At 35.1% G+C, this 26,934-nt stretch overlaps 1 protein-coding gene across 1 annotated transcript; it reads left to right on the top strand.

The window, feature by feature from the left end:
• The first annotated feature begins 1,986 nt into the window (after window positions 1-1,986).
• On the top strand, window positions 1,987-8,939 carry LOC148951833 (uncharacterized). Its single transcript, XM_089088734.1, has 3 exons — window positions 1,987-2,303; window positions 3,881-4,052; window positions 8,616-8,939. The coding sequence occupies exons 1-3, from the start codon at window positions 2,047-2,049 to the stop codon at window positions 8,883-8,885; spliced, it is 699 nt and encodes a 232-aa protein (XP_088944860.1). The 5' UTR covers window positions 1,987-2,046; the 3' UTR covers window positions 8,886-8,939.
• The last annotated feature ends 17,995 nt before the right edge of the window (window positions 8,940-26,934 follow it).

The raw sequence follows: 26,934 nt of genomic DNA on the forward strand, positions 1-26,934 counted from the left end.
ACAATATTTAAACTGTGATTTTAGTAAGAATAATGAGGATTATTCTGATACTTATCATAGATTTTTACATTTAGGATACACACATCGAAATGTTGATAGTGGAACTATATTTAACTATAATAACTTTAAAATATTTGTTTATTTATTTATTACCCGTCAAAAACAGGTAAAAAACACGGAGTATCACTAAAAAAGAATAAACACACACAAAACACAAATTGCAGCACATTACACACAATCGAACAAATTACAAAGACGAGAAACAAAAACTCAATTATGCAGTGCACTGCAGGTACGTAAGAAATTTTACTTTTTAAATTCCTAGGTACTGAAGAAACATAAGCAATATGATTGGTAACTTCAATTCAACTAACCTAACCTAGAGTAAAATGCTTGATAACTTCAATTCAAAATCAACGGACTCAATCAACTAGTCTAAATATGACAAGATACGGTAAAAAGACTAAATATGACAAGATACGTGCAACAAATTTAAATGGACAGTGATTTACTGCCCTTGCAATCAGTACCAAGGGTGGGAAGACACTTTCTCGTTGTTCTGTTTCATTTGTTCATTTATGGCTACCCTTGGGTCCACAATCTAAAAATTTTTAACAAGGTGTGAATTTCTTGTCCAAGGCGGGAGCCGCAACAAGAACTTCGCATACTTAAAAAACTCGGACCTGAGCTTTTTTTTCTGGCTCGGAAAAAATTCTCCGAAACGGGCTTAGATACAGGAAATGGGGAAGGGATACTGAGTTATAAAATCGAGCCAGAATTCAACGGTTGAAACGGAATTTAGATGAAACTACTCTACTGTAAGCAAAAGCCAGGTGTTTACGGAGATGATCAATAAGAAGGGAGCGGGTAGTTTTGAGATCCTTTCCAATTGGTAAACCAAGGTAAATAATTTTCGGGACAGGGGCTACAGACAGTTCTCCCAGCCTCACAGACGAGACCTCTTCTTGGCACCAGTTGAACAGAAGAATATCTGACTTCTGCGGAATAGTATATCTATTGTTTTGTTTTGATGTTTCAAAACATGAACCTAATATTTATGCATCTGGATCAACTGCTGAAATATAAATTAAAATTTTGTTAGATGATAGTCCTGATATTTCATACAATATTTGTTGCTTTATATTTTCAGAAAGAAAATCAAACATATATTTCATTGATTATAAATTACATATTAATCTTTAAATTGTTTCCGATTCAGAAAATTTATCTAATAAAATTATTAAATAAGAAATGAAGAACCTTTTAACAGAAATAAGAATAAAAAAAAATACAATCGAACCCTTGAAAAGAAGACTTGGATCTATGAATTGAATATGAAATAAAAGCAATGAAATCTTTAAAAACTAAATATGGAAATATATTCTTTATCATTATTGATTTTAAAGGTGAAATGGTTGATCTATTGGTACCTAAGTGTTTTTGAAAAAATTAGAAACCAGAAAAATTAGATAAAGATATGATTTGAAAGGTTAAAGAATAGAAAAATAAAGAAAATACAAATATTTTAGATATTGATATCGAACCTTCCACTAAATTTAAATATTAGACTATCCACTAAACATCCATTATAGGATTTTAAAGGTTAAAAAAAGGAATAACACAGATAATAAGAATTGTTTAGATATTGATATCGAACTATCCACTAAATATTAAATCAATAAATTATTACATTTTACCAATAGTATAGGAAAAATATTGAATACAAGTAAAATATTCATGAATTTCTTATTTAACAAGACCTGTTTTGATCTTAAAGCTCAGGATGGGAAATTGTAAAAATTGGTGTGAATTCAATTGAAAAGGGGGTAAATTGATGCGGTGATCTAGGTGGCTCAGAATCAGCAATTACTATGCTACTATTTCTGTTAATTTAACATCCCTGATTCTACTTTTGTCTTCCAAGACCATGCTTCACAGTCCGGTTAATTAAACATTAACTCTTGTTTTGTTTTTTTTTTCAGGTTATGTTCAGTCTACGTTTTGCTTCCGCTTTTATTTCTCATCTTAACAGAAGGAAATATTACAATGAGGGAGCAGCGATTTTTTTTGGATAATCCATTAAGAAACAATCCTTACATAATCCTTACAACCTATACTTTGACGACTACAAAAACAGTAAATCCCAGCTGTTTCCAGCTTCAAGCTAAAGAAATTCCTGTTTGTCAGAGAAAGAAGAGACAATTCTTTTTGGAAAGTAATTCAATAGCAAAAAATATTGGATATAGGGCAAACTCTGCAGAGCTACAAGCCCTACCCTATTCATTTTCTGTTCAATATATCAGGTAGGACTAATTTTTATATGGTTTCTTATGGACGAGGTGGTTGTATCATCTTTGAAGGAGGCTTATTTGATCGGAAATTAAAACTTCGAGTTCCCTTTTTAAAATTCTACAGTGATCGGAGGGTAACCAACCACCCCGCTCCCTCACACCCTTCAATCTTTAAATGCTTCTTATAATGATTTTTAGATAGCCATTTTGTTTAAAATAATTCAAAAGTCAAATAAACTATAACTCAGGGTTGGGCAATTCCAAAACAGCCTCCGTGCAAGAGCTGTCACTTAGGCAAGTTTCCCATTAATAACACATAATATCTTACTTATATAGGTATTATCCCGTCATCATCTATATAAATCTGTTTAATTTATTGTTACTTGTTATTTAAGGTCATTTAATAAAGACTGTCTTTAAAAAATGAAAAAAAATAGTTTGAACATGATTTGTTTGAACATGACATAGAAATAGGATTCATTTAAATCAAAATATAGTCTATGATCTAACTTCGTAGTGTTGAACATTGTAATATTTTTTGCTTTTACTTAGTAGTAGACAATAGAAAATTAAAAACCAAGCGGCTTCAATGTTTTCGTTTTCCTAAAGGTGCTTTAGAGGGAGAATTTCTGCTGAGGGGATTTTCTAGGGAGAAATTTCTCATGGGTGAAGGAATATTCTAGGGGATGACTCTTTAGCATAAATTTTATGCAGAGGGAATTTTCCAGAGTTCCTATACGATATTATTTTTGTTTGTCTTATTTCCCCTTTGCTGACCCAATTTTGTGTGTGGAGGTGTTAAAGGTAATTGTCCGAGGTAAATTTTCACTGGGGTTGAATTGTTTAGAAGATCTTACTCTGGGGAGGGGGACTTTTTCGTAGAGGTGGAGCAGGATATCCCGGAATTATTTAAAAAACGATCAAGAATTAAATTAAAAAAAGGTTTGCCAACTGAAAGTAAAAAGCAGCATTAAAACTTAAAACAGACAGAAATTATTACGTATATGAAAGGTGTTGCCCCCTCCTCTGCACCTGGTTCTTCTTGCTAAAGTTTGAATTTTGTTCCAATGCTTTAACATTGAATTCTGAAGCACAAAAGTCGTTTAATTGGAACAAGTCGAATTTTTGTTTGTTTTAAGTACTAAAAAACGTTAGTGTAATAGTAAGGGGCTGAAGAAGCGACAACCCCTTCATATGCGTAATTGTTTCTGTGTGTTTAAAGTTATAATGATGATCCTTGCTTTCAATTGAAATAAAAAAAAATTATTTAATACCATAACAAAGCGTCACATACCGCCTTAAAAATGTATTTTAGATGACTATTGTGACTTTTTGTCTGGTAAAGAGGGAGGGGGCTTCGGCCAACATAGATTTGCCTCAGGTTGTATATACCGCAATTAATTTTTTTTCTTTTTGGTTCAATAGGTCTAGCATGTAATGATTCCTCCATCACCCTGTATACACAGAAAAACGATTATTCTATCCATTCCTCTTATTGTTTATCTCCAGCAACGAAATTGCAAAAGACCTTTTAAATTTTGCTAAATAATTGAATAATAAAGATTTCACTAATAAATACACTTTTTTAGGCCACTTGAACTCTTTGTAAATCTGCCTTCTTATACTCCATATGCTGACATAGAACACAAGGACTTCGAAGAGACACACTTAATTGAACCCAGCATCAAGACTCCAGCCACTGCAGAGGGAAGATTTTTTCTACGAAGATCAACTATTACTTTAACAAGCACCATAGCAACCGTATGTGTCTGTTACCGATATTAACACAACTGTTTCTTACCTTCTTGGCATTTGGTTTTTTAAGTATAAAAAAAAACACTACTCTAAATTTTAATAAATGCAAATTTTTTAATTTTGTCTTGCAAGACAGTTTTCAATCCCACTTGTAAATTCTGCATATCAGCCAACTGGCCACCTGGTGTCTTTTTTTCAAAGATATGCAGAACTAGAATACCAAGAATATGAATAGAGTAATCCCATTCAACCTAGTATCGTGGGTCCAGCAGCTGTGCGAAAGATTTTCCCTGAAAGTACTCTGTTGCTCTGACAACTGACAAAACTAAGCATTACGGTAGTTATGTCAGTTGGTTATTATGTCAGTTGTCAGAGTAATGACCCTTACAGTAAATATCTGTTACTTTAAGGAATTATATAATAATGAAAATCTGATTTAAAAAAGAGCCACTGACAGAAGTTGAATCCAGACTCTACTGTGACTCATGGATATTCATAACGAATTTTTACTTTTTAATTTGAACCTTTCCCCTCATAATTATCAATAGAATTAGTCTACCAGAGTTTTAACTTATGCGCAAGAGTATTACAAAAGAATTAAGGAAATAATTTCCAGATTTATCTCAATTTACTGTTGAAATTATGAACCAATCTTAATGAAGTAATTAACGTAGCTGTAATTTTTAAATTTTTTTTACAAGTTATGTGTTCCACCTGCAGTGCACTAGAATAAAGCGCTTTATTCAGTCATTAGACTCTTCCAAATGACCTAAAATTAGGGGTTTGTCGTGTGGCAACGCAACAGCACTACCTAAATAAAGAGCGATGTGGGAATAGTTCTTTTTCGCCAAGGTAATTTCTATAGATGGGAGTGTCGTAGAGCACGATGGAAAATTAAAGGTTTCAGTGGTGTTTTTAAAGGCCAAAACTGATCAAAGGAAAATCAGCCTAACACATAACAGCCTCCGGGCCAGGGCTGTAAGTAATAAATGTGGCCCATTGTTTAAATATAGTATGCATTATTGGAAAAGAGGACATGTTTGGCCTTTAGTGTCCTAAAAAACAAATGCTATTCAATTGAAACTTTCATAGAATGTTGAGGAGGATGTTGAACTACACCAAAACACGGTTTGTGAATTTAGGTCGTCAGAAGCACATAACTCAGGAAAGACTGAGGGTATAAATTTGGAACTTTTAGGGAATAATGAAGAGGATGACCAACTGACCAAAAAGACAATATTTGCAGACTACTAATATTATTACTGCTTTTACTACTGCTACTAATATTTCTTATACTTATACTACCACTACAACTACTACTACCACTACTAATACTACTACTACTAATACAACACTGACGCTGCTACTGATATACTACTACTACTAGTACTGCTACTAGAACTGCTGCTACTACTACTAATACTACTAATACAACTGCTACTAAAACTACTAATACTACCACTGCTGCTATTACTACTACTACTACTACAACTACTACTGCTGCTTCTATAGCTAGGACTTTTATAGTGAGTACTGCTAAGGCTGAGGATATTGAGGTGGAAATTTAAGGAAATGTTAAGGGGAAAGTTGGCTAAGTCACTTCGGCCGGGAATAAATAGAGGTGAAGAGGTGACGTTATCAATCGAGTAGCTTTGCTTACCTAGGCAGGATTATTAGTAAACATAGTGAAAACAATCAAAATATATTATATTAATAAAGTTGATGAAAAGGGCGTAACTCAAGAGAGACTACGGTAAATGTATTGAGTTGGTACTTACAGGGAATAATGAAGAAGATCTCGAATTAACCAATATGACAACATTTACACGCTACTAATACTGCTTTTACTACTGCTACAGCTGCTATTCTTACTACAACTGCTGCTGCTACTACTAATACTACTACTACTACTACTACTGCTGCTACTACTACTACTACTACTACTACTACTAGTACTGCTACTACTACTACTACTACTACAACTACTACTACTAATACAACTGCTACTAAAACTACTAATACTACCACTGCTGCTATTACTACTACTACTACTACAACTACTACTGCTGCTTCTATAGCTAGGACTTTTATAGTGAGTACTGCTAAGGCTGAGGATATTGAGGTGGAAATTTAAGGAAATGTTAAGGGGAAAGTTGGCTAAGTCACTTCGGCCGGGAATAAATAGAGGTGAAGAGGTGACGTTATCAATCGAGTAGCTTTGCTTACCTAGGCAGGATTATTAGTAAACATAGTGAAAACAATCAAAATATATTATATTAATAAAGTTGATGAAAAGGGCGTAACTCAAGAGAGACTACGGTAAATGTATTGAGTTGGTACTTACAGGGAATAATGAAGAAGATCTCGAATTAACCAATATGACAACATTTACACGCTACTAATACTGCTTTTACTACTGCTACAGCTGCTATTCTTACTACAACTGCTGCTACTACTACTAATACTACTACTACTACTACTACTGCTACGACTACTACTACTACTAATACTATTACTACTACTACTACCACTGCCACTACTGCTACTAAAACTACTGCTTCTGCAGTGACCACCACTACGGCTGTGGATATTGAGGTGAAAATTTGAGGAAATGTAGATGGGAAAGCTGATTCACTCAGTAGGGCTAGGAATTAGTGAAGGGCAAGAGATGATGTTGTCGATCGAATGGATAGCTCTACATACATAGGCAGGACTATTAGTAAAGAAGGCATATAAAGTGAAGATTTTAAAAGTAGAACAGTCAAGACTCAAGGGGTTTTTCACAGTTGGGAAAAGTTTGGAAGAATAGTCTGAAAACCAAGATTAGATAATTTGAATCTACAGTGATAACAGTGGTAAAGTATGGCTGTGAAAGTTAGGTCCTTCAAAGTACAGAAGATGATGTGCTAGACTAGGAAAATGTGAATTTAATCTGTGTACAATTGATAGGTTTCATAATTGAAATGCCCTTCCCGATGATTTGGGGATCATCTTTCTCTGGAGACATTTTTTTCTATTTAACTTTAGTAAACTTCAGCAAAACACCTAACTCAAAATTGTATCTAGTGTCAAGAATGATATGGGAAAGGGGGACAAGTTAAAAGGATATATTATGGGATTGGCTTCCTAGCATTCATTTAAAATTTTCAAAGTATTAGCTAGGATTTTTAATTCCTGTTTTCACTCAAACTTTATCATTTCCTCTTCCGCTAGAATTTAACTGAACACATTCACTTCATGAATAAAAAGTTTTCTTTTTTCAATTCATTAGTTTTCTGTCTTTTTTGTTAATTAAAAGACTTACTTAGACGTCGACTTCCTGCCCCTCAAACGCCAGTTAGTGCATAAAGCAGCAAAGGTGCTTCTCAAAGACATCGTCTGAAGAGCTTACGGCCACAGGTGAAGTAAAGAAACACTTGTCAGTGTGATCTCCCTCTCTATGTATCAACCAAAGGAAGCTATATATAGTCCACGCCTTCTGATGCCGGGGGTAACCCAACACCAGAAATGATGAAGGTGCCTGCCATTGCCCATACGGACAAAATGGCCCCAGTACCACCATCTACTACTTCAAACTTTCTCAACTAGTAATGATTGCTCGGTTTTTTCACCTATGAAGCTGTTTGTAATCAAACCAGTGGATGCTCAGAATGTGCCGGAAGCAATTATTTTTGAAACTTTGCATTCGTTTTTGAAGCTGCTTTGTTAAAGCCCGTGTCTTGTAAATCTACCTTAGTAGCGTTATTAGTGGGTCAGATTTTGAGCTTTACAGAGTAGGCCTTTGTAGAATCTTTCCAGACTTTGCCTAGTTTAGTAAAAACATTGCTTGCACAAGTATTGTATGTAATGATCTCGTGGTTCAGGCTTCGACCAAAATTTATGACACTTCCAAAATATTCAAATTCTGAAACCTCCTCTAGTTCATCAGAACCGATCTTTAGTAGCTGGAATGGAGTTGATATGACTTTTGTTTTGCTCATGTCTTGTAACCATACCTTAGTAGTTTTATTTATGAGTTAGATTTTGAGCTTTAAAGAATAGGTAGAATTTGATGACAGCTGGTCTAGCTCATCAGGTTGCGTTTGCAAGCTCTGTGATGTTCTGCTGTAAGTTTTCTCTTAAATGAGAAAGGACCGCAATATCATCAGCAAAATCACCATCGAAGACAGTGTGGCTCTCATTCAACGGTATCCAACCAACAATGTGACATCTCCAGACTATGTAATCAACAAGTATCGTGAATAGAACAAGAGAGTTCGTTATATAGCGTAACAATTATGCTAATAATGTTATCCAGAAGCCTATAGTGTCGTAATTTTCTTTATAGAGATTTCCCTTGTGCCGAACTGAAGGCTTTTAAAAAAAAGTTAATAATGGCTACTAATATTTCAGTCTGCTATTCATTCAATTCAGCAATCAATATCATTAAACTGAATAATAGATTAGTACAAGACCTATTTCGTCAAGCCCATGTTTTTGATCTTTCAAGATTTCGCCGATACTCTTAGTTTTCGCCGATAACTCTTCGTTTACCGGATGGAACATAAGTTATTAATATCCCTTTTTCAGATTACAAGTACACAAGTGGCAGGAGCAACAGTGACAGATATTCTTCAATGCTTCCCCTCTGCTGGAATAAATGGACCTTTGTGCAGCCCCTCTGTTGCGGACCCTTGCCAATTAGATCCACAAGGTTTACAATGTCAATGCAAAGCTGTGAAAGTTGCTGATAAACCAGCCCAATGTCCACCGGCAGCCACAGATCCATCGCAAGAAATAAAGCTTTATTGTGAATGCCAAAATTATATCTTTTCAAACTATCTGTCGGGACGTCAATAAACGTGTGACCCTTTGTATTGGTTTTGGGAATAAAATGTTGCAATTCTGTTGAAATTTTGAGTGTTTAATTCAATTCCAAATTCAATTTCAAACATTTATCAATCAGGGGAATGGGACAAAGGACTGGTATGTCCTCTCCTCTTGTAAGCGTCCATGGTAGTTGTCCAGCTCACTGAAAGAAAATATGCGATACTTAGATACTCAGAAAAGACAAATTATTACATTCAAATAATTAGTTTGTACTACCAGTAATACAGTCTTTCTGTTGAAATTTCTTTTTTCATGCATGTAAAAGTTTTTCTTTTAGGTGCTTATATCGTTGCCAAGGGCGTATCAAGGATTTTTATTCGGGGGGGGGGGGGGCCAAATCTGCTACTTCCATCATAAACGCTCAATTTTCTTTTCTATAGTAATCCCCTTATATCTTGTTTCTCTCTGCCAAGTCTCTCTCCAATCATCTTCTATATAGTACCCATCCATTGCCTAAGTTCAAAGCTGTGAAAGTTGCTGATAAACCGGTCGACTGTCCACCGTTATCTTCAACTCTGGAAAGAGACCTTTATTGTGAATGCCGAGATTATATCTTTTCAAACTATCTGTCGGGACGTCAATAAACGTGTGACCCTTTGTATTGGTTTTGGGAATAAAATGTTGCAATTCTGTTGAAATTTTGGGTGTTTAATTTAATTCCAAATTTAGTCTTTTTCAAACATTTATCAATCAGGGGAATGGGACAAAGGACTGGTATGTCCTCTCCTCTTGTAAGCGTCCATGGAAGTTGTCCAGCCCACTGAAAGAAAATATGCGATACTTAGATACTCAGAAAAGACAAATTATTACATTCAAATAATTAGATTATACTACCAGTAATACAATCTTTCTTTGGAAATCTCTTTTTTCGTACATGCAAAAGTTTTTCTTTTACGTGCTTATATCGTTGCCAAGGGCATATCAAGGATTTTTATTCGGGGGGGGGGGGGCAAATCTACCACTTCCATCATACACGCTCAATTTTCTTTTCTATGGTAATCCCCTCATATCTTGTTTCTCTCTGTCAAGTCTCTCTCCAATCATCTTCCAAATAGTACCTATCCATTGCCTAAGTTCAGTCCCTTATTCTGAGCAAGTCCGTTCGCAGATACTTTTCACAGACACAGTCACTTGTTCACCTGTGAGTCCAAGGAAATGCTGTCCCCCTTCCCCTTTTGCATACTAGCCCAGTCAACATTTTCCGTCATGAATCAACCCAGATATATCCATCATTCCTAAAGTTCTATGACTATCTACCTTAGTTTTGTCCAAAGATGGATGGATGGATAATAAACTATCTATTACCAAGGGAAAATGACATCATTTTTATACATTCCTGAAAAATGTTTATGCCAGCGGTGCCTCTCGCTCAGAGTCTCAACTGATTTGGCTTTTTCTTCAATTAGGCACAAATGTTTTTACTTTTATAACTTTAATAAATCAAATAATATTAACATTTTGATTACTAAATATCAGTGTATATTAAATATATGTATATTAAACTGACAATGCACATTCATTCGTATTTTTCAGTAAAGTGCAAATTTTGTTCTGGCCTTGGGAAGGCATACGGGTCCTGCGCCCAACTTAAGTTAATTTCTGCTCGTTTTAGGTTTCATTTAGTTATCTATGCTGATTTGTGGTAGTTTCAAGCTTGGTAGATTATTTGATTTTATTTTTTCTAATTTTTTTTTAATGGAGATCTTTACTTTTCTTTGAAAAACTTATTTTGTGGAAAACTTTTTAAAAAATTAATTTCTGTTAAATTAATTTCGCAAATAAATCTGTTTACTTTCTTTGATAGCTTGTATACACTTACGATATTTTGATTTAATTAGATTCTCAAAGCAGAAATGGGAGGGTTGGTGGGGGAAGGTGGGAGTGAAAGGGCGATTAGTTGCTATCAAATCGCTTTCAACAATTAAAAAGGCCATTAGACCTTTCTATATACAATCGAATGAGCTCTTTTCGAAGTTCTCACGACAACTCCTTCGATTCAATGTGCCCTGGTCTAAACAAAAACAACAACAAAAAATAATACATTATACCCACTTCGATCTTTACTATAAAAATGTCAAGCCTTCCAATCACTTTCGACTATTAAAAAGAGCACTAGGGCTTTTGATTTCCAATCGAATAAGCCTTTTTGGAAACGACAACGCTTTCTATAAACACTTTATATGCCCCTGAGGCATAAATTAAAACCCTTACCCTAAGGTCTGTTAGGTTGGTTGTCATCCTCTAAGACCGAATTTCCAGAACTTTCAACTACGTTAAACAAAATGGCTATCTCAAAATTTTTATTGGATGTGTTTGGGGAAATGGTGGGCGTGAGAGGGGTGTTAGTCACCTTCCAATCACTTTCTACTATTAAAAAGGGCACAAGCCACTCCAATTTCCAATTGAATGAGCGCTTTTCGAAGTTTCTACCACAGCTTCTTCGATACGAAATGCCCTAATCTAAATGAAAAAATTAATAAGTAGCACATTGTGCCAACAGCGTTCTTATATGCCCCCAGGGCATAACTTAAAACCCTTGCCCTGAGGATTGTGGGGGAGTGTCCTCTTTACTTAGTCCCTGTTTCTTGTCTCATTCTCAAGTGTCCCCGTTCTTTAATTAGGCAGCGCGATGGTGCTGCCTGTGATTTATGCAATAACTTTCTATATAAACCTTATATGCCCCCAAGGCATAACTTACAACCCTTGCATTGAGGGCTCTGAGGGGGTTATCATCCTTAAAAACGTAATTTCCAGAACGTTCAACTACGTTGAACAAAATGGATATCTCAAAATTTTGATTGGATGTGTTTTGGAAACTGGTGGGCGTGAGAGGGGTGTTAGTTACCTTCCAATCACTTTCTACTATTAAAAAGGGCACAAGCCACTCCAATTTCCAATTTAATGAGCGCTTTTCGAAGTTTCTACGACAGCTTCTTCGATACGAAATGACCTACTCTAAAGGAAAAAATTAATAAGTAGTACATTGTGCCAACAGCGTTCTTATATGCCCCCAGGGCATAACTTAAAACCCTTGCCCTGAGGATTGTGGGGGAGTGTCTTCTTTACTTAGTGCCTGTTTCTTGTCTCATTCTCAAGTGTCCCCGTTCTTTAATTAGGCAGCGCGATAGTGCTGCCTGTGATTTATGCCATAACTTTCTATATAAACCTTATATGCCCCCAAGGCGTAACTTACAACCCTTGCATTGAGGGCTCTGAGGGGGTTATCATCCTTAAAAACGTAATTTCCAGAACGTTCATTTACGTGGAACAAAATGGGTATCTCAAAATTTTGATTGGATGTGTTTTGGAAAATGGTGGGCGTGAGAGGGGCGTTAGTCGCTATCCAATAACTTTCAACTATTATAAAAGGCACTAGCCCTTTCAATTTCCAATAGAATGAGTTCTTTTGAAGTTTCTACGACAAAGCTTTCAATAAAAACTATATATATTCCCCAGGGCATAACTTCCAACCATTGCCCTGAGGGCGGTAGGGGGAGGGGTTGTCATCCTTAAAGACTTAATTTCCAACACTTTCAACTACGTTGAATAAAATGGCTGTCTAAAAATTTTGATTGGATGTGTGTTGGGAAAAAGGTGGGTGTGAGAGGAGGGTAGTTGTGCTCAAATCACTTTCGACTATTAAAAAGGGTACTATCCCTTTGAAATTCAAATCAAATGAGACCTTTTTCAAGTTTCTACGACAAAGATTTCAATAAAAACCTTATATGCTCACAGGGCATAACTTATAATTCTTGCCCTGACGGTTGTGGGGGAGTGTCCTCAAAAATATATTTATATCTGGAAATCAGCTACGCTGAACACCATGACTTTCTCAAAATTTTAATGGATATGTTTGGGGAATGATGGGCGTTGGGAGGTGGGGGGGCTAGTTGCACTCCAATCACTTTCGACTATTAAAAAGGGCACTAGCCCTTTGAATTTCCAATCGAATGAACTTTTTTGAAGTTTCTACGACAACGTCTTCTTTAACAACCTTATATGCCCCCAGGGCATAACTTAAAACCCTTGCCCTGAGGGCTGTGGGAGAGTATCCTCCTCAAAAACGTATTTTCTGTCAGGAAATCAACTACGCAGAACAAAATGGCTAACTCAAAATTGTGATTGGATGTGTTTGGGGAAAAGATGGGCGTAGGGGGGGGGGTAGTTGCCCACAATCACTTTCGACAATTAAATGGGCACTAGCCCTTTGAATTTCCAATTGAATGAGCCTTTTTTGAAGCTTCTACGACAACACCTTCTATAAATACCTTATTTACCCCCAGGGCATAACTTAAAACCCATTCCCTGAGGGTTGTGGGAGAGTGTCCTCCTCTAAAACATATTTTCTGTATGGAAAAAAACTAAGCGGAACAAAATGGCGGTCTCCAAATTTTGCGTGGATGTGTTTGGGGACAGATGGGCGTGGGGGGGGGGCTAGGTGCCCGCCACTCACATCCGTCTATTAAAAAGGGGTTAACCCCTCGAATTTCCAATCGAATGAGCCTGTTTTGAAGTTTCTACGACAACGCCTTCTATAAAAACCTTATATGCCCCCAGGGCATAACTTAAAACCCATGCCCTGAGGGTTGTGGTGGAGTGTCCTCCTCAAAAACATATTTTCTATTTTGAAATTAACTAAGTTGAACAAAATGGCTATCTCACAATTTTGATTGGATGTGTTTGGGGGAATGATGGGCGTGGGGTGGGGGGGGGGGGCTAGTTGCTCTCCAATCACTTTCGACTATTAAAAAGGGCAATAGAACTCTCAATTTCCAATCGAATGAGCCCCTTTTGAAGTTTGTACGACGACCTCTTCCATATCAAGTGCCCTGCTCTAAAGGAAACAAACATTACATAGTACATTGTGCCAACATTGTTCTTATATGCCCTCAGGGCATAACTTAAAACCCTTGCCCCGAGAGTTGTTGGGGAGTGCCCTCCTCAAAAACATATTTTCTATCTGGAAATAAACTACGCTGAACAAAATGGCTATCTCAAAATTTGGAGGGGTTGTGTGGGGGGGATTGCGGGGCGTGGGGGGGGGGTAATTGCCCTCCAGGCCCTTTTGACTATTAAAAAGGGTACAGGCACTCCAAATTCCAATCAAATGAGCCCTTTTTTAAGTTTTTCGACAACTCCTTCGATACGAAGTGCCCGGCTGAAGAAAAAAAAACATTGTGCCCACATCAGTTTACATAGTTCGAAAGAAAAAAATATAGAGAAAACGGGTATTATATCTTTAAAAAAGGCAGTGGACAAAACAAAGATAGCAACATATTTAAATTAATTAAGAAATCCGAATATTTTACTTCACGTCGGGAAGCCTTTATGAATGGAAAAAGTGAATGAAGCAAAATAAAACAAAACATTTAGGGAAAAGAAAAACAATAAAATAAAGAAAACTCTTGAATTCCTTTTCTTCATTTATTTCATTAATTTAGACTAATTGATTTTATTGTTGATAAAGACTTCCGGAAATGAAGTCAAAATATTCGGATTTCTTTATTATTTAGTTTTTTCAGTTCACTGCTTGTTTTTAAAAATTATTCCCTTTTCCTCTATATTTTCAGTTGTGAAGCTCTTTAAATGGAAAAACAGTGTGGTTTACTATTATTTTATTATAGTCTATTTAATCTACTTTATTAAGTAAGTCTATTCATTTTCTTGCATAGTTTTTTTATCTTTTTTTTCTTTAGCTCTTTTCTCTTTGAGTAAGTAATATTTTTTTTCTCTGAGTAGGTTGCTTGTTTGTCTACCCCCTTCTTTATAGGTTAATGAGCCTTTGGCGCAATATTAAAATCCTTTGGGAGATTATTTTTTGAGAATTTAATGATGAATAAATCCTAGCATATCTTAGAAATTAGTAATGAAGTTTATTGTTACCCTTCAAAAGCTATTAATTGGGGAAATATTAAGACTTTAGTTTAAAAGTGAGGCTTTAAGAAGGGAAAGCGAATTTCTCTTCACTTTGTCTTAACGTTGGTTTGTGCTTTGACTTAAGTATTTTTTTATTTTATTTAACCAAATTGTGAGATCGGGATTTTAAAAGCCTTAAACTCTCTTTGTTCCCTCTCCTTTCTTTTTGGGAAGCCTACAACCTCCTACGGATGATATCTCAAGCCTAATAAAAACAAGTTGTATGTTATATTTTTTTTACGATCCACCCAAAAAACTTTTAAATACCCCAAAATAGTCATTTTCAATGAGTTGATAATTGTTCTCATTGTTTTTCAGTTGAATTCTAAACTCTCCCAGTCTAGTCTTTTATTTGCCGTTAATTTAATATCCATGATTCTACTTTTGTTTTGTAAGTCCTTGCTTCAAAGTCAGGTTAAGTAAATATTAATTCTTGTTTTGTTTTTTCAGGTTATGTTTAGCCTATGTTTTCCTTCTGCTTTTATTTCTTGTCTAATCAATAGGGTGTCTCCCAGTGAGGGAGTAACGACTCTTTTTGGATAATCCATTAAGAAGAAATCCTTACATCATAAATTTTGACGACTACAAAAGCAAAAAAAATCCAACCTGTTTCCAGCTTTACACTAACGAAATTCCTGTTTGTCAGAGATTGAAGAGACAGTTTTTTTTGGATAGTAATTCAATAAAAAGGAATTTTGGATATAGGCCAAAGTCTGCAGAGCTAAACGCCCTACTCCATATATTTACAGTTCAAATATTAGGTTTGACTAAATATTTGAAAACTTCTATAAGTGTTGAATGAGACTTTTTTGATTAAAAATTAGAAGTTTGAGTTATCTTTTAAGAGTCTAAAGTGATCGGAAGGTAGCCCTTCCTCCTCATTTTCTTCTATCCCCAGATGTTCCTGATCAAAATTTTAAGATAGCTATGTTATTTTAAATAGTTCAAAAATCAAATAACTGTAGCTCAGGGGCTGAAAAGCCCCCAACAACCGCTTGGCAAAAGCTGTCTCTTATACAAGTTTTTAATTGGTAACACATAACGTTTTTTTTATATAAAGGAAAGAGAACATATTTGATTCTAGATCTCTTGGATGGTCTGCATTTGTGCAGTTCATCCAAGATGAATCAGATAGGCTGCATTTGTGCAGCCATGCCAGCCCCGACCACCCCCTACCATAAACCCGACTCCCTAATATCTTCCCACTAGCAGCACTTGCGTATATGTTTGTGTGGGTCGGGTAGCAAAATATACTGTTTCTGCACAGTTTGTTTTTTCAGTTTGTTCAATTCATTGTCACTTGTTATCACTGGTCATATAATGATAGCTACTTTTGAGTAATGAAGGCAACTAGGCTACAATGCATCTATTGCAAGTAATTATAATTTGTTTGAATATTAAGTAGAAATAGGATTCATTTACGTCAAAATAACGCCTACGATCAAGCTTCAAAGAGTTGAACATTATAATATAATATTTCTTGTTTCACATTACAAAATAATATAGACTTCAATGTATTGTTTCATAGATGAGCTTCATATGAAGGGGTGGCTACACAAATTTTTGAATTGGTTCATTCAATTTTAAATCGATATTTCTTGTGTCTTTTGGGATGAAGCATATTTGATGGAAAAGTGAAAGTGTTATTTCCTTTTTAAGAGTAAAAAGTAACTGGAGGGCATCCAATCCCCCCTACGTTTTATTTTTCTCTATGTAAGCAATCGAACGTCAGAGATAACAAATATGTTAAAAATAGTCTAAAGACCAAATAACAGAGCTCTGGAGTTGACGCAACTCCCAGAACGGGCAAAGCTTCAAAAGTAAATGTAATAAGGTTTCAATGTTTTACTATTATTTTTAATTTATTTTTTACAGAAGCACTTCATATTGAAGGGGGGAAGTTTGAATTTCTTAGACAGCCATTTTGTCCAAAATAAACCAAGGATCATATAACATAGACTTCAAGGCTGTAACAACTCCCCATAGCCAAGGGGTAAGTTTCTTAAGCTATAGCCTGGGGGCATATAAAATTTTGTGGAATAAGTGGTCGTATATATTTCAAAGAGGACTCAGTGGGTTTGAAACTGAACACACTAATGCCCATTTTAAAAGTTAAAAGTGATCAAAGGGTAAGTATTCCCCCCAAACCCTATTAGCCAAAATGTATTCGATCAAGACTTTGAAATTGTTAATGTTCAAAATAATTCAAACATCATATAACAATGCCGCTGGGTAGACACATACCCTTATAAACCAAGAGCAAGGGTTATAAGTTATGCACCCTGGGGTATATAAATATCTTATTGAAAGGATACTCGTATATACTTTGGAGAAAGCTCATTTAATTAAAAATTGAAAATTGTAGTCCTTCATTTTAAGAGTTAAAAGTTATCGGAAGGCACCAGGCCACCCCCAATACCCTCTGTTTCCCAGATGCATCAAATCAGAACTTTTAGATAGCCATTTTCCTCTAAATAGTTTAAAGATTTGATAAGATGGCGTCCGAGATTGAAAAAAATACAGAGCAAGGGGGCAATAATATTAATTTCTGCATCGGGGAAAAATAAAGTTTTTATGGAAGAGGTGGTCATATAAACATTGGAGAGGACTCATTTGAATGAAAATTCTAAGTTATATTTCCGTTTTAAAGAGTCAAAATGGACCAGAGGGCAAATAACTCCCCATATCCTCTTTTTCCAATTTTATGGATAGAGGGGTCGTATAAACTATGCAGATGGATAGTTTGATTGAAAGTTGAAATTTTTGGTTTCTTTTAAAGATTCAAAAGTGATGAGAAGGCAACCAATCCCCCAAAGCCTTCCTTTTGTCGAATGCTTCCAATCAGAATTTTTTATAGCCATTTTGTTCAAAGTAGCCCATAACTTATATAACAGTGCTTCCAGGGCTTTTGAAAACCCTGCAGCCTGGAGACAAATTAGTTTCAGTCTCTCTCTTTATACCAATTTATTCTCACCAATTTAGTCGCAATTTCTCTCTTTAGACTCAAAATGCTCGTCTCTAGCAAGGCTATTCAAGATTTCAAATGTAGGAAAACGCGAATTATTTTCAATGCAACTCTTCACATACAAATCAGAAACAAGGTTCATTTCAAAATAAACACATACCTCCAAAATCACCTCCTGGCCACGCGGAGGAGGGTGTCGAGCTGTGACTATGGTACTACAAATGAATGATTCGGGTTGAAATTACCCGGATCCCTTTGAAGCTGCATGAATCATCCCTTTCTACATTTTCCAGGCTTGAACTAATTAGCGAATTCTTTCAAGACTTCTCGTAGTGAGACATTGGACTTGGGTTTATACATTGAAATTAAAAAGAAATAAACTTTAGTTTACAAAAAGGAAATTTTTTAAATAAAAAGGGTCAAAGGTCCCAAAACCTCCCTTCTAAGGAAAATGACTACCAAATAAACTCTATTTCATTTATATTTAATTTGAATAGTTAAACCATAGGCCAACCTATTACTTCAAGACGTGCTCAAAGAATCTGCTAATTAATTCAAAAGTGAAAAATGTAGACGGAAACGATTTCAAAGGGATCTGGGTGATTTAAATTTGAATCTTTCATTCACTGTGCCTTGGTCAGAGCTTGGCACCTGCCTCGCGGTTTGTTTTCCAGGCTACTGTTTCCTGCGTAATGCTTAGTTCATATAATCCATAAGTAAAATATTCGCGCGTTTACTCAGTTTACTTTCTCCTCCATCCCCAGTTATTTTCTTTTCGGAAATATATTTCACTCGTCGAAGACCGGTTCTTAGCAATATAGATTGTTATTCACTAATTAACTTTGAATATTCCGTAATTTATGAGATTAGATTTTTGAAGAGAGATTACCTCAATCGAGAAAGAAAATGTCCGTCTTCCGGAATCTAAAAGGTAAAATAGCTCTAAGACTGGTAGCTTCCACTCTAACCAAAATAAACAGAAATCTACCGTTTAAAAGGTTATACAGGAATGGAAAAAGAAAGAGCTGACCATAGAGAGGCAAATGAAAGGGCTAAAGAACCCCCTAAAAAGAGTGATAGAAAAGAAATAGAGAAAGAAGAATAGGTTGAGAAGGCCGTAGAGATGCAGATGAAGAGAGAGAGAACATTGAGAGTTTAAAACAACCATGGTAGGTCTAATAGAAGCCCGCTGAGGAATTCCATAGAGTGATATTCTATCAACAGTAACTTAGAAGAAATTGGATGATCAGAATAATTCGTCCAATGATCGATTGTGAAAAAATGATAAATATCCAACATTAAATGCAAAGACGAAAAATCATGCAACTTTGTTTACTAGGCTTGGAGGTTTACTGACCCAAAATACCAACTGGACGGCTAAGCTACCATGTCTGAAAAAAACGCAATGCTAGATATTCCAGTTTGAAATGATGATAATTCGTAAAATGTGTTAAACCAGAAAAATTTGCGAGAAATTGCCCCATTAAAGACGATGTTCAGTTTAGTTCAGTTCTGTTCATTTTATTTAACTACAAAAATACATTTAACTAATATTCCAATACCTGCCCCAAGAAAGATACAAAAAAGTACTTGCGACTGGGTGTGTACACACAAGTCATCTACTAACTAATTAATAACTATAAAAAATGGAACAACAAATAATAATAATAATAAAAAAAGCACTTGTGACTGGGTGGGTACATACAACTTATCCACTAACTAGTGTACCTAACTAGTGTAACTTCCAATACCTGCCCCAAGAAAGATACAAAAAAGTACTTGCGACTGGGTGGGTACAAACAACTCATCCACTAACTAATAATTAAACTATAAACAAAGGAACAACAATAATTAAAAAAAATATAATAATTAATAATTAAAAAAATATGAACCTTGACCTAAATAATAATTTTTTTAATTGTTTTTAAATAAACCAAGGTGAGCTGCCACCCGAATGCTCTCAGGAATAGAGTTCCACACATTAGGTCCGGAAAATCTAGTATGGAAGGTGGCCCTGATGCCACTTCTATTCGGAACAATGAAGTCACTAGCATGACGAGTTTTATAATAGTGCAAAGACCTATTGTCACAAAAATAATCCCAGAAAACCTCTGGACTAATAGCATTCTAGCAGTGATAGGCAAAAATTCCTATTTGGTAGTCTCGTGACTGGCCTATATTCAACACTTGCAACTTATTGAAGCAAGCGGAAGTGCTATGAATACATTTAATATACCCACTAATAAGACGCATTGCTTTATTTTGAAGAGTCTGCATACGTTTAAAATTCATATAAAAATTACGTGTCCATAACATACAGCCATACGAAGCATATGGGTGAATCAAAGCATGGTATAAAAGAAATAAAACTCTTTGGGGTAAAAAAAATTTTAAAACAACGAATCACTCCAAGGCCACGTGCTATTTTTGTTGCGACAACATCACTGTGGCGTTTTTACGAAAAATTACAATCAATATAAAAACCTAAGCACCGAATTTCCTGAACTAGAACTACGGGCTTATTATTAAACAGAATTCTACCATCAATATCACTGGGCTTGCCTACTCTAGAATATACAATAATTATTCTTAGTAGCATTTACTGATAACAAACTCAAACTAGTAAGCACATGGAACTTTCTCAGAACACAATTCACTTTCGACACAAGATTATCCAAACAACGACTAGAAAAAGTAACAGCAGTGTCATAGGAATTTGACGTCAAGCGACAATCGAAGTGAAGTTTTATGGAAGATAAAACCTCATACTATCCACATAAGCCAGATACAGAACTGGGTCAAGGACCGATCCCTGTGGCACACCACACGACACTTGACAAGGGGAAGAAAAAACATCATAAATCATGTCTTTAATAGACCACCCACACAAATAACTTTCAAACCACTTCAAATTTACTCCTTTAATACCTAAGCATTCTAATCTTTGCAATAAAATTTTAAAATCTACCGTGTCAAATGCTTTCCTTAAATCAAAAAATACTGTTAGTGGGATTCCACCATTTTCAAAACAATTGTCTAAAAAATCAGCAAGATGAATGGCAGCATGACTATTGGAATGACCTTTTCGAAACCCGAATTGGGTGTCACAGAGTAGGTTATATTTCATGAGATGGTCATATAGTCGGCGATGAATTTCTTTTTCCAAAATTTTTGACAATAAAGGCAGTATCGATATTGGTCTCCAGTTTCCGATTGCTGAACTGGAACCCCCTTTGTAAAGCAGGATAACTTTGGCTTGCTTTAACGCTTATGGAAAAGTCCCCGTTTCTATAGATAAGTTGATAACATGGAGAGCATATGGTAGTATATACGTTAAAACAGTTTTAAAAGTTCTTAGCTTCACCCTATCTATCCCAGCAGAATTCAATTTTATATTTTTCACTATTTCAATCATTTCATCACTTGTGCACTTTTCAAACTGGAATTCAACAGTATCTCCACGAGAGTCCACGATTTCCTCGCTAAGGAAATCTTCCCTGTCACACCTTACACTCTCTTGAACAGACAAGCCAACCTGAGAATAAAACTGGCCCAAAAAATCGTGACTACATTCTTATTACTCACATAACTTCCATTTATATCAATGCAAGGCGACTGACTACTTTTCCAATTTTCCATAAACTCATTAATAACCTGCCATGTGGCTTTGGTTCCTCCTTTACTATCAGAAAACTTTTCTTCAGAAATACTTCCTCTTTACTTGCCTTCTCATACTGTTCAATTTATTTCTCACTTGTTTGAATTCTGTAAAATCTGCGTCATCCTGACTATTAAGAGATTGCTCATATAACAAGTTCCTTTCTTCATCTTGTCTATTATTGCCTCTATAATCCACAGCTTGGGGAGATCATCCCTCTTGTCTTTTGTCAAACGGAAGGGGCATGTTTTCTCATAAATCGGTTGGAAAGTATACATGAACTGATTATACGTTAGAGAAGAATCACGAGAAATCTCCAAGACCGAGTCCTACTTGATACAGCTCAACTCTTCAGCAAAGCTACTCAAATTTTGTTTTTTCAGCTCACGTGTCAGTATTTTCTTAGCCGGGATACGGCGTTTTCTAAGATACGTTACATAAGCAATTACAGGGAGATGATCTGACCCTGGATATACTATCATATCTGAGTAGCTTTGGCTCAAATAGCTAGGTCCCACGAAAACGTTATCAGTTAAGGTCACAGAATGAGTAGAAATTCGGGTAGGTATACAAGTTAAAGGGTAAAGGTCACTTAAAACCATATAATAAAAATAAATCCAAATTTTCACTTGAAAGATCTAAAAGGTTATAATTAAAATCACCCATACAAAAAAAAATCCATTCTTGTAGACAAAACCAACCACATCAACTCATCAAAACCTGCTACAAACTCATCCAGGAGAAAATTGGGTGGCTTATACAGCAAACTAACTAAAACTTTCTTTTTTCCGAATTCAAATTCCAAACAAAAACTTTCAATCCTACCTTCTATCCATACACCCAAATGTTCCCTCACCATATACTTCATATTTTTTTAATCAAAAATCCCAGGCCTCCTCGGTTCATAGTTAATCGGTTCCTAGCTTCAAAATCATATCATGGAAAAGAAAAAGCCGAGAGAGATTGGTCAGAACTCAAAAAAGTTTTGCAAATAACCATTATATCAAATTTTGAAGAAGATATCTCAATCATCTGCAAAACATATAAATATCCTGTAGTGAGGTGGCAATTCCAAGTGCAGCGACACAGCGACATGTCTGAACTAACTTGCGACGGTAATATGTAAGAGCTCTGATGAATAGGCTTTGAATAAATAATAGGCAAATCCTCACTTCCAATTTTAGCCTCTAAATGATCTTCAATGCGGAGCTGATTACGAATAAATATATTCAATTAATAAATATCATTCATAATAAACAAATAAATTAACTAATTTCTATTTTATAAAAAAAAAAGGATAGAGATTACTACTAAAAAAAAATAACTAAAAAATAAAACAACAAGCAAACAATAAAACATAAATACTCAACTTTTATTAAGACACTAAAGGGTGTCAACAAGTGAGCGGATTCGTGCTGGGTGGCTATCACCCTGCTCATGTTTGTAAACACTGCCACGATCAGACCAAACGTTTCTTACACCATATCTGTCTCTTGAGCCTTCAAAAATCTCTTTTTCTATTTTTGTAAGACATTCCGTGAAAAATACGCCCGATTTTGCCACCTTTGATCTCACTCTGAAAACAGTATACGCCGTATCTTTAGTTGCAAATTTCACAATAACTGGCGCAACAGTCGCAGGTGTCTGGATATTCCGGGCAGCATTAAAAAGTCTAAGACGGTTCACAGACAACAACGGCTATTTCTGGACATTTACACCCATTTTCTTCACTATATCAAGAACATTACTACCCAGGTTATTTCCAGGGTCCTTATTCACTCAAAAAAAAAAAACAACTAAATAATCAAGTAAACTTTCTTTTTTTTAACCATCCAGCTTTTCCTAAATAGTATACACCCGAAGCTCTAATGACTGAATCTGGCTATCCAGTGATGAAAATATTTTTTCTATTTTCTTAAACTTTGTGTTGTATTCTAGAGTGATTGAATCATGTTTCCGAAACAATCAGTTCAGGGTTCAGAGCGGCGTGTTACAATGAGCCTGCTATTCCTGTCACAGAAACCACTTTTTCCTGAGATTTTTTTCTATTTCTTTTACTAGGCCAAATTTAAGCTTTGTAACTACATCTTGGGCTAAAGTATGCTGCTTTTGGATTGCAGATGATTTGCTCAAAGCAGTTAAATCAGTACACGCGCCTTTCGCAGTTTTCTTTTTCATAAACTGATAGTAAAGATCCAGAGAATATTCACATTCACAAAAAGCATTGTTAACGCCCTTAGCAGTTTTTTTTTCGAAGCTTCGGCATAATTTCCACTATAACAGAAGATGTTCTTCCACCACAATCTGAAAGTGATGGGAACTGTAGCAAAAAACAATGCATTTTGGCGTAGACTCCTTTGGTTTGTTATGTCAAAAATCTGGACTGGCCAGAGGGGATATCCCTTGAACTGAGCTACCGCTAAATCTCCCTTCTGAAACTGTACCATGATGAAAATAAAAATAAAAATCCAATAAATCGAAAATAGACTTATCTTTAGCGGACAGGGCCACGTAATGCAAAAGCAGACACCCTTATTGGAGGGGGACCAGTGGAACGTGGTAGCCTGTCAGTTTTTTTCCACCGTACTCCGACATCCCAAATTGTTGCATTCAAATTATCCAAATCAAATTATCCGTATTAAAAAGGAGGAACTGCCACTGCTATGACGTTATCTGGCAAACACTCCAATTGCACATCTTTTGTAATCACTGAATTAATTCAAGGTTAAAGAATAAGTTCAAACAATTCAAAAGTTCAAACAGGTGTATTCTCTTTCAGAGCTAGTTCAAGACTGAAATTCTTTATTATGAGATGTATTATTATGAGATGTAATATGAAAACGATGATGTAAAAGAAGTAATTGGGCTGTAGACCATAATAAAGGATGTATTTATGAATTTTCGAAATCATACAAAACTGAAGAGAATTTAACGGAAAATAAGGGCAAAATGGTAATTGACTTAGATAGTAAGCAAACTCTGATACTGCTAGTTCTTAGCTCAAATTAACACAATCAATAAGGCTAGCTGTCTTAACACCATGTAAATACTATGTTAACTTATGGGCTATTTAATGGCCAAATACTGTATTTGTCACAGCAGTTACACCTTATACCTTATTTCGTAGTTATACCTTAGTTATAACCTTGGTATAACTGTTACTATGTTTAATAATTAATGTTAGATATATGTGTTAAGAGCTTTGCCAGCACAATAACTCTAAAGCAGTTTGTTCCCATTGCTGTTTTTTTTCCTACACCAGACTTACGTAGTCTAAGATAGCATCAGTCTCGGTTTCTGCAGACCCGGACGTTAAAATCTCATAAGAAAATACCCTGTCTATTTTTGCATTTAACTGAAAGTAAAATTCATCTGAGCCACTACTTTTTTTTTCTTTTTTTTTTCCGGGTGTTTTTTTCGTACTCCTGAAAATAAAATAAAAAATTAGTCACATTTATTTCGTTTTTTACTTCTACCTTTCTAATTCCTCACATACCTAATTTTTTATCTCCCCATACATTTTATCCACTTTTTTCCTTAAAATATTTTTTTTTAGCAATTTCTCCATTAATACGAATCTCCATCCATTAATTTACGATACAATATTTTAAAAATTCACATTCTAGCTGCCCCCGACGGCAAGAGGCTGCTCCCGTTCATTAGGCCTATAACATTAACATTAAAACACAAATTTACAATACATATTTATTTTGAACTTTAAAATGCTTTCACTTTTGGTAAAACACTTTAAAACACTTTTCACTACATTTACTTAAATAAAAAAAAAACGAAAAAACACAACACCTTTTTTCGATACATCACATTTCATCATATTCTACTTTCACTGGATCTTGCGTTACTGGGTAGCTACAACAATCCTCGAATAAATTTCCAAAAAATCAAACATTTCAAAATCCAGGCGAATCGTATACCCCTCAATATATAAAATAAATTATATAAATACATAATTAACTCAATACATAAATTAACTCAAATCTTTCAGTCTACTAGTCATGCCGCTATTCACTTTGTTGATTTTATAAATAAATGTCTAGAAAGGGGTAAAAATCCTCTAATAGCATTCTTTAATTTTAAAAAAGCTTCTGATACAGTACATTTTAGTGTTTTATTGCACAGATTGGACTACATAGGCACAAAAGGATCATACTTAAATGGTTTGAAAATTATTTGAATGGTTTATTAATGTTATGATTGATGATGTCGCTTCTGCCCCATTTCCTGTGGCTTTTGGAGTCCCACAAGGCTCGGTGCTTGGTCCTCTACTGTATTTGGTATATTTTGATACGATGAGATTTTATCTGTCAGGTTCTTGTCTCATCTCGTTTGCTGATGACACTGCATTAACAATTTTCTAGTCTGTGTTTACATAGTTTGATTTTGAAGGTTAATCACGTTTTAAAAAGTTTCCATATTTTTGATAGCTTAAGCTTACTTTCTGTTAATATTGGGAAAACTAGTTTTATCTTATAGAGTATGTGAGCCCTAGGACATTAATGGAAAAATTTTATTTGCGAAGCAGCCAGTGAAACAAGTGCACAAAACACGATACCTTGGTTTCTACCTGGATTACAATCTTTCGTAGATACGACATAGTGATGTTGTTGCAACGCAACTCGCACAAGGAGTTGGAGCAATTCGACATTTGTAGAATTTTTTTACCACGACAAATTTTATTACTTTTATATAATGCTTTAGTCTACCCATACATTTCATATGGATATGTGTTGTGGTTAAGCACCTTTTACTCACATTTTAAACGAGTACACATTCTTCAGAACAAAGCTATACGACTTATTGGTGGATACTTAGAAAAAGTCAACGACACTGAGGCATGATATAATAAACTTAAAATACTCAATTTCGGGCAACTTCCTGACTACCAAGCAAGAATATTCTCGCATCAGTGTTGAAATTCTATCATTCCTGAGGTATTTCATGGTTTTTGCAAGGGAAATAAATTAATTTATAGTTATAGTACCGGCAATACTGACAATCTAGTCACTGAATACAGAAGTAGGACTAGAGTAGGTTTTAATGTCAGATATATAGGTCCCAAGGTTTGGAATTTTCGTCCAGTGAGCATTCGGGTGGTTTGCTTAAAAGAATAATGAAAATTTTATTTTGGGTCTTGGTTCATAGATATTTTTTTATGATTAGACATTCGTCATAATTTGGTTCTTTATTTATTATTATTTATTTCCATTTTTTGTTTTGTTCGTTTGTTAAGAGTTTTGTTTGTTATTTGTTTGTTATATATGTGATCGCCCAGTATCAAGTGCTTTTATGTCTTTCTTTGGGCAGCCACTTGGATTAATGTTATGTGTTATATCATGCTGTAATAAACAGAATTGAATTGAAAATCTAACTCTTCAAATGTAAGATTTCATATTTAAACACTATAATCTAGGTCTCAAAGACTTGAAATCTTAACTCTATAATTTTTTTTAATCATACAAAAT

Source organism: Artemia sp. Qi Xiang Cuo, chromosome 5 (assembly GCF_049724085.1).
Source record: "Artemia sp. Qi Xiang Cuo chromosome 5, ASM4972408v1, whole genome shotgun sequence".
NCBI lineage: Eukaryota > Metazoa > Arthropoda > Branchiopoda > Anostraca > Artemiidae > Artemia > Artemia sp. Qi Xiang Cuo.